This window comes from Lepidothrix coronata, unplaced genomic scaffold, assembly GCF_001604755.1.
Source record: "Lepidothrix coronata isolate B3197 unplaced genomic scaffold, Lepidothrix_coronata-1.0 Scaffold265, whole genome shotgun sequence".
Lineage (NCBI taxonomy): Eukaryota > Metazoa > Chordata > Aves > Passeriformes > Pipridae > Lepidothrix > Lepidothrix coronata.
In genome coordinates this window covers 799,729-810,424 of record NW_016690445.1, presented here as the reverse complement: position 1 = coordinate 810,424, position 10,696 = coordinate 799,729, and the positions used below count along the sequence as shown (strand labels likewise).

The 10,696-nt window shown below is 51.6% G+C and overlaps 1 protein-coding gene across 1 annotated transcript in view; it reads right to left on the bottom strand.

Moving 5' to 3' along the window:
- Positions 1-1,402: 1,402 nt before the first annotated feature.
- The window catches only part of RTN4R (reticulon 4 receptor), an 87,756-nt gene continuing 78,462 nt past the window's right edge, over positions 1,403-10,696 (bottom strand). The window contains exon 2 of the mRNA XM_017835887.1: positions 1,403-3,443. Within this exon, the coding sequence (XP_017691376.1) occupies positions 2,017-3,443 (1,427 nt within the window). The 3' untranslated portion in view covers positions 1,403-2,016. The remainder of the gene's footprint in view (positions 3,444-10,696) is intronic.

Below are 10,696 nucleotides of genomic sequence, written 5' to 3'. Positions count from 1 at the left end.
TGCCCAGTGATACAGCTGGGACAGCCCTGTGCCCACCTCAGTGCCCAGGGTGAGCTGCCCACCAGCACGGGTCTGTGGCACATCTTTTTTGCAGCCCCAGTGATGGATTTGGAGGAGACAGCTCACAAATGCAACACTTGGGCCTTTGTCCCCCCTGTCAGTCACACAGGTTGGAACTGGCTATGGCACAGGTAGGAAGCACCCAGCAACCCCTCTGGAGCTGTTCCAGGTGGTGCCCAGCCTGCAGCACCACAGTCTCTGGCACATCAGCCATTCAGGCATCCTCCTGCTTCTGCCCATGGCCACTGTGCCCTCCCCATGACCCGTCAGGCCCAGAACAAGGCCAGGCACTAAGTCCTGGCCCTGCTGATGCCCTTCACTCCTGGCTGACAGTCCCCCTTCCCCCCGGGGTTGCTCTGTGGAGCTGAGCACCAGTCCCAGTGCTGGGAACCCTGATGGTGGATGGTGCAGCCTGGAGACCCTCAGCCTGACTTCCCCACATAACCCTCTAGGGCATGTTCCCAGGACTCTGGGACACTGCCCTGGCTGCCCTCTGCCCCAGTCACGTCCCCTGCGTGTGACAGGCCGGTCTCACATGTACAGACCTCAAAACCCCAACGGTCCTCCTGAAGAGAGGGGCACAGGAGAAAATCCACAGTTTGAGAAGGAAAAGCAACCTCCTGGCAAGCCCCCTGCACACCCTGCCCTAACCTGGCACACGGGGGGGCTGCAGCACCAGCACTGCACAGCCAGGTCTAGGCAGGTGCTTTGTGGCACCTGGGTCATGTGGTGACACCCACCTTATGGTGGACACCACTGGTTTACTTCCTGAGCATCTCAAGGTCACCCTGAGGGTGAAGCCCCTTGCACAGTGACCCCACAGAGTGGGTGGGGCAGCCAGGAATGGACCCCAGCTCTCCAGCACAGCCTGAGCTACCAGGCCAGGAGCTGTGTTTGTGGGGACAGACACCCTATTCCATAAATCCAAACCTGAGGGTGCTCCACCCTGGACCTGCACCACAGCTGAGCCTCCTCATCTGTGCAGATGAGAAGAAAAGTGGCCCTACCCGACTTCTTGGGATTGTTTCCAATGTTGCTCCACCTGCAACGAGGAGTCCCCAACCCCGAGGGGCTGGGCAATAATTCCTGCTAATCTGAGCATCCTGAAATATGGACGAGGTCAGGCCTGGGATAGTTCAGAGGGAAGAAGGAGCATTACCAGGGCATGTTTCACACAACAAACCCCTTTGCTGCCACCAGTTAAACGTTGCATAACCGTGCCCAGTATGTCTTATTTATTACTGTTGTGTTAAATGCTCAACCTGCCTTCAGATCATGGATTACTCCACATCCTTTGAATTTTTCAGCTAAGCCTCCTTCACCCCTTGCAGATGAACGACCGTTTAGGAAAAAGAAATCTTTATTTTATATTTTTTTTTGTATACTTGTACACAAGTAAAATAAAATGCATATCTATATATACTGCAATCTTGTGAAGAAAAAGGCAGCATTCTTTAACAAATCCTGCCCGTAAACATGGTGTGATGGAATGAGTACGGAAAAACTGCAATATTCATAAACATAGGATTAAAACAGCATCAAATTCATTACCTCTGCATATGGGAACCTGCAACATTGTTCAGTGTGATGGCGAGTTACAAACAGATTTTAGACATTCTTTTCAGAGCATTTCTTACACTTTTTTTTCCTGTAAATAAACCATATTTCTTTACCATCTGCTGTAGCAAAAGCTGCTTTGTGGGCAAGTGCAGTTCCGAAGACCAAAGGTATAATTCACAGGTTTCAGGACAAATAAATTATGTACATCTCGGTGTTTGTCTTTTTTGTTTTGTGGGTTTTTTTGTTTGTTTGTTTTTTTAATAAAGGCATCCAGTTAACTTTTGTGTAACAAAGCTTTCTCAGGGTGGATGGTAGTTTTGCTTTTGTTTGCAACATTTATGGAGGTCAGCAAAAGTCTAGTATTAAAGTGTCATCAACCCAGGAAAAGAGTTAATTTTAGCAGAATAACAGTAAGCTCCACACCAAGGGGGGGATCAAAAGGCTGAGGCTGAGCTGTAACGTGGAGCTGTTCCCTTGCTGGGTGAGGCGGCACTGGGCCTTTGATCTGTTCTTTTTAGAGCAGCCCTGCCTCTTTTTGGTTGGAACTGTGGAAGGTTCAATAGGCTCTAGAAATTCTGGCCTCAGCTTGGTCAAAGGAGGGTCTACAATGCTGGGGAAGGTCCCAAAGGGGGAATCATTTATCTGCTTGTTGCTGCTGTTTTTGGAAGGGTCCGTCTCCATATACTTGGGTTTGGACATGTTCTCCTTTTCCTTGAGGTGGTTGTTGGACGAGCGGCTGCTGTGGGAAGAAGGCCCTGCCTTGCCTTTTGCTTCATAAATAAAAGACTTATCCATTTCTGGCTGGCAGCACTTGGAGGAGCCATCGTGGGAACCGAGAGGGGGGATCCCAGTTGGGAGTTTCCCCGATCTGGTTTTAGTGCTAAAGACACTTGTTCGTATCTGGTTGAAGGAGTCAACACACCCTTCCAGGTCGGAGCTCTGGAGCCTTTTGAGGTCTCTCCCTGCCAAGCGAGGGGGGATGTGGCACTCCAGCTCCGAGGAGGATCCTTTAAACTGCTTAAACCAATTCCAGAGGGAGCGGGCCTGGCAGTCGCAGATCCACTGGTTGCCGTTGAGGCGCAGGTACTGCAGGGACACCAGGGGGGCCATGGTGTCCCCCGTGAGCACCGTCAGGTTGTTGTTGAACAGGTACAAGGTCATCACCTTCCCGAGGTCATGGAAGGCCCGCCGGTGGACCAGGCTGACCCTGTTCTGGTGCAGGAGCAGCCGGTCGAGGTTGATAAGCCCCCGAAAGACGTTCTCCGACAAGCTCTTGATTTTGTTCCCGTGCAAAAACAGGTAGGTGAGGTTTGCCAGATCTATGAAGGTGTCGTCCAGCAGGGTCTGAAGATTATTATCCTGAAGGTAGAGATACTGCAAGGAGAACAGCCCTTGAAAAAGCCCCGTGGAGAGCTCCAGGAGCCCACAGCGATCCAGGTGTAAGGTGTGGAGGTGAACAAGCCCCCGGAAGGTGACGGGGTTGATGGATTTCAGGTTCGTGTTGTCGCTGAGATCCAGCTCCTCCAGTTTGTTGAGCCCATAGAAGGCTCCAGGCTCAATGAGGCTGATGTTGTTGGAGTGGATCCAAAGGATGGTCATGTTGCGGCAGGAGGTGAAGCTGGTGGACCTCACTAGGGTTATCCTGTTGTTGTGCAAGAAGATGCGCTGGCTCTGGATGGGGATCTCCGTGGGGATTGCTGTCAGTCCCTGCTGCTGACAACTTATTGTAATCTTGGGTTCGCTGTAGCATACACAGGCCCCGGGGCAAGACTCCACTTCTGACTGGATGTTCAAGCAAAGCACCAAAATTAGCAGTTTGCTTCCTAAAGGATAAAAAAAATAGTATGTAAATTAGGCAGGGTCATGGGAGAGCTTCTCTCTGCAGATAATAGAGGAGCCTGAAATCACCCCTGTGAGTGTGTCACTACCAACCACAAACAACATATACCAGGGGAGCCAGCAATTAAAATGCATAATTACGATGTTCCACCACTCAACTCAATAGTTTAAATCAATATACACTTGCAGAGATGAAGTCTGAGCACCTCCTCGGCCTTGCACACTCGGGAGGGCTCTGACAGCCAAGGGGAGAAAGAAGGATCATCATCGTGGATTTGGGTCCTGGATGCGCATCCAACACAAGCCTCGTTCCACAGATCTCACCTGGGAGCAAAGGCACTGCCTGCTGGGGGCCATTTCTCTCTGCCATGGGCACACTTAGACCAGTTCACCTGCACCCACAGGGATGTCCCAGGCAGCTCTGAGTGCCATCCCAGCAGTGCCACCAGCTCCTTGCTTTTCAGGATCATTGAACCACTCTCTGAAGTAAGCAGGTGTCCCCACATTGCTCTCGAAACCTAATTGTGACTTTCCCCAAATAATTTTGGACTGATTTGGTCTTTCTGGAAGAAATAACTGTGAGAGATTCCCAGAATAACTTTCAGGTCAGACCTGCCTTCAGATGTCTCAGAGCCAAGAGCATCCTTTCCTTCTCTTGGTCAAAACTTTAAGCCACATGTTCTTGCTTCCCTTCCTTTCTCTCCCTTTTTTTTTTTTCCTTTGAATCTGTGCAGCCACCAAGGAAGAGGAGGAAACAGCATGTTTTTCCACAGAGGGTGATGCTGTTGTAGGAGGAAATCACATGCAAGGCTTGATTCAGAGATTCCACAAAGGATTCAGGGATTCTACAAAGTTTGCAAGGCAGGAGTAGATTCCATGTGTTCAGGCACGCAGGCAGCCCACCAGGGCTGAAAAGCCCCTGAGAGGAACATTTTTCCATAATGATGCCCCACCTGCTCCCCAGGAGCTGGGCTGCCCTGGAATCGCAAGGGAGCATTTTGGTTCCCCAAATTCCCGAGCCCCAGCTGGGATGCTGGGAAAGAGCCTGGAGGAAGGGAAGGGATGGGCAGAGCATCATCTGCAAAGGGACCTGGGAGGGAGAGTCAGTGGGAACCTACAGCTGTGAAACCTGGCGAGAGAGCTGCTCTTTGTACCCGTGGTGGGGAAGGGAGGCAGTTCCAGCAGTGCTTTACCAGCAATTAGCAGCAAGTGCTTTACAAGCAATTAGCCCTTCCTCCAAACCAGGATCGGGAGCTAAAACCAACGGGCAGCACCCGGAGCAGCACCAGGCCCCATTTGGGAAATCCCACGTGTGAGCAGAGACACCTGTGTCTCCTTCCCAGCTCATCCCAGCACCTCTGGCAAGAAGACACATCCCTCCCCATCCCCGGGGATCTCCAGCCCACGGGCAACAGCGGCTTTGCCTCCTCACTGTTGTGGGATTTCCTTCCTTGAAAGACTGAAAATATTGTTCAGGCACGTTTATGCCTCATTACAGTGTAAGGTAAAACAGCACAGTTCAAAAAGCCGGGCAGGAAAGCACGACGCTGCCGAGCGGGATAAGGTGGGAACGCTGGAGGGAGCACAGTCACACCCAGCCCCACCGGCCCCCCTCCCTCAGAGCCTGCACGGCAATCGTGTGGCTACTGAAATCACACCACCTCTGCAGCAACAGCACCTCCAACACCAACGATAAGGGTTTAAATTACACGGAAATCTCAGCAAACTGTTTACTGAGGCAACAACAATCAGAAAAGCGAAGGCAGGAAAGTCGCTTTTCTGCAATAATGGATCCCAGATTTGGGTTTCAGTCCAGTCAAAATGATTCACTGTGTGTGGCTGATAAATCTGTTGTGATCCAACAGTCCAATATAGGCAGCAGACTCCTATGTCTCATAGTCCACATGGGAGAAAAAGAACAGCTCAGCATGCAGAGATAATTTGAGGCTGATATTATTAGCTGCTGAGCAACCCTGGAAGGCAGCGTGTTGAGTGCAGTATTATGACACATTCTGGCTGGCTTGTCATGTTTTGACATGTCACGTCCCATTGTATGAAGCAAAGGAACACAAGACAACTGAAATTCCCTACTGGAGACATGTCACACCAAGAGAGCCTCCTGGGAAATTAAAACAACGCTGGCAACTCTCTGGCCAGCACATTTCCTATCCAGCTGATAATGAAAACCTGTGGGCAGAGAAGTAGGACTTTCTGGAGCCTCCTTCTTCAGTTCCATGTTTCAGGTGATGGGGGGGGGGTGGCACCAGAGCAATGGGATCCACCTCACTAAGCAACACCACCCACTCCAGGAAAACAGCACTCAGCCTGGGCCACCACTGCTGCTCCCCCTGCCAGGGCCCACCGCCCACCTGGGGAAATCCAGCCACAACCTGGGTGATCCCACATGCCTTAGGAATATGAGACCCAGGGCTGGGAATGCAAACACATGTTCCTTTGCAAGAGGAATGGCAGTCAACACTCCCATTCCAGCTTCAGGCAGGAGAGGAAAGTGCATAATAAATACATGGATACCTGGAGGCAGAAGGAGAGAACAGGGAGCAGCTGGCAGAGAACGAGCCCTACATGGGAACAGCACCCTGCCCTGTGCACCCCATCCTGGCAGCACCCTCTGCATCCCTTGTGCCCTGAGCCCACAGCGCCAGCCCTTTCCTATGGACAGAGCTGCCAGGGCTGGGCAGTGAGGTCCTGTTCCAGCTCCTGGGTGTGCACAGAGCTGGACACACACTGAGCTTCTGCCCAGCACAGAGGGGCAGAAGGGAAGGGGCACATCCTGCTCTACTCTGAACCATGGCTTTCCCTGTCCCTGCCTGGGGGCTGCAGTGACTCAGTGGCACTGTTGGGAGCCAGTGGAGCAGCACAGGGACATGAATTACAGGCAGGTCCAGCCTGTGTGCATTCATTAGGGACCTGGTGCTCATGAGCTGCCTGGATTAGCTCCTTCCACCACAGACAGTTTTGTCAATCAGCCCCCAAAGCCTTTTTCCAGTGAGTTTCCCACCGTGCAGCTCAGCCCTGCCCTGATCTGTGACAAAGCTCAGCACCAGCTGGTCACAGGGTCCCCGGGCAGGCAGGGCCAGAAGGAAGTGCAGGAGGGGGTGACAGCCATGGGAAGCCACGGTGACCCTTTCCTCCCCAGCCAGACCAGGGCGTGTGTGGCAGTGACTGGAGGGCCCATGGCATGACTTTTCCCCGCTCCTCCAAGGCCTTCTCCAGCCCTGGTGCTCACCCAGCAGCTGTGCCTTGTGTCAGTGTGTCCCCAGCCACAGCGGCCACCAAGGGCCACGATCCATCCAGACCTTGCACGAGGATATTTTGATCCATGGAATTCCAGGCAAACCACCTTGCTGTTTCTGACCAGGGGCCAAGTGACCACTTCAGGACAGGGATGAGCACAGACAGGAAGGTTACTACCTTAAAACAGTTTTAAGATGGTTTGAGGCCCAGCAGACCTGGTTCGGGTCTGGAACGAGCTGGAATATATCCTTGTATTTTCAAGTAATCTCTTTCTTTAGACCAAGCCCTGCAAGATCCATCCAGGCCAATGGTGTCACTGCCCTGTGCCCCAGGGATGGAGCCCATCAGCTGGAAACAGGCACCTATTTTGGGGCACAAAGCATAGCCCCAAGTGCCTCTGTGCTGGCTGGGCAGCACAGGTTGGTGTGGAACATCCCCTCCCTGAGCCATGGCAGAGAGGCAGGAGCTGGGACACTGATCTGGGGACTCTCTTGCAGTGTGTCCACAGGAACTGGCCACCCCAACACCCATCAGCCGAGCACAGGGTGCTCCACCTTCTTCTCTTCTCTCTGTTGGAATTATGTAACTTTCCGAAATAATGTTTAATTTGTTGGTTTAGCTCCTTAAGTTTCTTTTTTTCCCCGGGTTCTTATTGTTACTTCAATCATTAAATCACCAAAACTTTAAGTTTGTTAAACTAGCCCTGATAAGTTTCAATAAACAAAGTCTGAGGGAGTTGAAGATTGGACATTTGGGATCTTAAATTTATGGTCCTTCAAGGGCTTTTTGGAGTAACCAGAAGATACAGAGGAGACTCCCTGTCTGAGAAAAGGATGATAGGAGGACTGAAGAATGTGGACAAAATTAGCACAAGAAGCAAGAAATCAATAACCAATAGAGGATAGAATACTAATTAATGAAGAGAATTAGAAAACTTAGAACCAATGAACGTTAATTTCTTTATTTGCTAAAAATATATAAATAAGTGAAAAATCTTAATAGGTGGTGTGTGGAGCTGGAATGATTCCCTACAAACCCAGGCCAGAGTAAAGAAATGCTGCTTCCTAGTACTGAAATTACAGCCTTAGAGAGTTTTGTTCCTGATTTTTGGTGACACCTCCACCTCCCCTTGTTCCTCCTGTGTTTTCCTGACTTCCTGCTTTCCATCCTCCTCCCGTCCTTCTCAACCACCATGTCCCAGGGCTTGTCCAGCTGAGGTGAAAGCAGCACCCAGGCAAACCATCTTCAAACCAGAGAGACTGGGACACCTCCTGGCAGTGCCCACAGCCTGTGCCCTGCCCTGTACACCACACTGCAGCTGCTTGCTCTTGGCACAAAGCAGAGGGGAAGGATGAAGACCTTCAGAGTGTGGCCAGGCAGAGATGACACAGACAGGCACAGCTTAAACCAGCAGGAGCAGTGTGAGTGTTGTGGGCTTCTGCTCCTTCCAGGGGGCACTGAGGATCTGTGATGCTGAGGGGTCCCTGTGGGGGCTGCCCTCAGCAGAAAGGTCAAAGGTTGAGGGAAAAGGACCCAGAGGCCCTGGGCAGAAAGAGCCCATCCACTCACAGCCTGGCTGGCACAGGCAGCACACACCAGTGTTTGTGTTCCTGGAGCACTGGGCTCAGCTCTGCCTGTGGGCTCCTTCCTTCTCCTGGAAAAACATGCTCTGCTCTTAGGCCAGAAGTACAGGAGAGATTCAAGGCCAGGTTGGACAGGACTTGGAACCACCTGGTCTAGTGGAAGGTGTCCCTGCCCATGGCAGGGCGGGTGTGGAACGAGATGGGCTGTAAGGTCCCTTCCAAGCCAAACCAATCTGTGGTTCTGTGATTCCCTGGTGTCACGGGGAGCAGGGAGGTCAGGAGTCCACTGTGTGCCCATTCCCAGAAGTACATGCCAAGCTCAGCACCCAGTGAGAGCATCCTCCCTGAGCCTTCCAGATAAATCCCCCCAGAGCTCTGTATGCTCAGTGTGCTCCCACCACCGTCTGACACTGGACCCTCCACCACCTCAGAACCCTCTCTGAGAAAAAGGCTCCTGGCACAACATCCATCCCCTCATCTCTTAGTCCAAAATCATTCCTCCCTCCTTCAGAGCCTGATTAAAACTTAACTCCATAGTTCCTGTCAAAAGCAAAACATGAAAGAAAATCCAGTACCTGGAACCTTCAGTCCCTCCAAGACTTTGGCTTTGAGTTTAGCATTTGTTCCTCCAGGGCTTTCTTAAAAGCCAGAAAGCTCCTTCAGTCAAACTGCTGCACTTCCCCTTTGCCATCTCTCAAGTGTTATGACTCATGGAACTGGGAAGCAATTAAAGTGGGTCCATTATCTGTCTTCCTACCAGTCCCCAGTGCCACCACATTGTCAAACGTGGCAATTAGAAAGAAAAGGCTCCGGGGGCCTCTAACAGATGCTTTGCAAACTTTTTGAAGAGGCCAAAGCAAAATGCAATTTTTTGCACTTTCCAGAGCCGTGGCCTTTCTCTGCTGCTCTGCACTTGTCTCTATTGATTTGGAGATATTATAATGTGGCTTTCCTGCAGTGGAGGGTCAATAATCATTTGAATTCTCTCCTGCTTGGACATAAAGGGAGTACTTTACAACACAAAGCCTTTTGCTGATGCACACAGCATTTCGCCTTTGTTTATAGTAGGGACACACTATCGCTGCTGAATTCCCTGTTCAGAGTGGGCATTGTTTGAAATTCTGCCCGTGGCTCGGGAAGAGGCTCCGCAAAGCAGCTCCTGCTTTGTCCTGTGGCCAGAGGTGGGGCTGTGCTGTCACTGTGCCTGTGCCAGAGGGAAGAGGGCAGCACTTCCATGCATTTCAAGACGAAGGTGAATTGAGAGGTGAATGAAGAAGGAGAATCGGTTCGGACCAGTCTCATCCCATGCTGGAGTTTCCCTCCCTCCCTCCGCTGCGGAGAGCAAGGATGGATCGTGATGGTGCAGCTGGAGTGGCTTTAGCGTGGGAAGGGGAGGACAGGAGTGATGCTCTTCCACCGCACAAACACCTGGGGGAAGCCACCAGTGTGACAGCTCTGGGACCCCCAGCAGGCAGGAGCAGAGCAGGTCCCAGCACAGCTCTCTCTGCGGAGCATCCTCAGGAGCTGCAGCAGGAAACCCTGGGGCTGAAGCAGGTCCTGTGGCACATCTGCATCTCCATGGGGTGTTGGGGTGTCAGACACCCCTCTCAGGCCAAACAGTCAGTGGGGTCACTGGCTGACCCTGGGTACTGAGTTGCTCCTGAGGTTCCACTGACCAGTTCAGCTCCATGTCCATGGGCTGGAGCTCCAAGTCCCAGCTCACACCAAAACGCCTCGTGCTGGTGATGAATCCCAGCTGGCTAAAAATAGGGAGCTAATTCCCTTTCAGGCACTCTTGGGGGTCTGAGAGTCCAGCAGGAGAGCTGGCAGGTTTGGCACAGCTCCTCTGTGAGACCTGTGCTCTGCCAGCAGCTGGAGCTGGGTGGGATGTAAAGGGCATCAGGCAGCAATGTTCAGGCATCTGAACCCCACCCCTGACTTGTATAGGTACATCCTCTGATCCCACATCCTCTGGGGCTGCATTTGGATCCATTAACCTTTGGGACTGTGCTGCTCTTCACTGCCTTTGGCAGCACAGCCTCTCTGGTACGTCCAGGCTCTCCCCTGAACAAGACACGATTTCAGCAGAAAAAATATCATCTGTGGTCAGGAATGAAAGGTCATTTCCGTGATGCATCCAGGCAGGGGAGGCAGGCAAGAGATGTGCCATTTCCTAACTTCTAGGTGTTCATCTTTTCCACCTAAATCATATTCCCTTGATGTGATTTTTGGACTTAATATTGCAGGGATATTTTTAAGGGAAGCAGGTAAAAGTGAGTTATATCATGTGCAATTCTTCGAATCCATCCTCACAAATCTCCAGGGGAGTTTGAATGCTGATTCTTCAGCATCGCTTAGGGCTGAGCTAAACAACTCATTACGTGAGCTGAGAGCAGCAC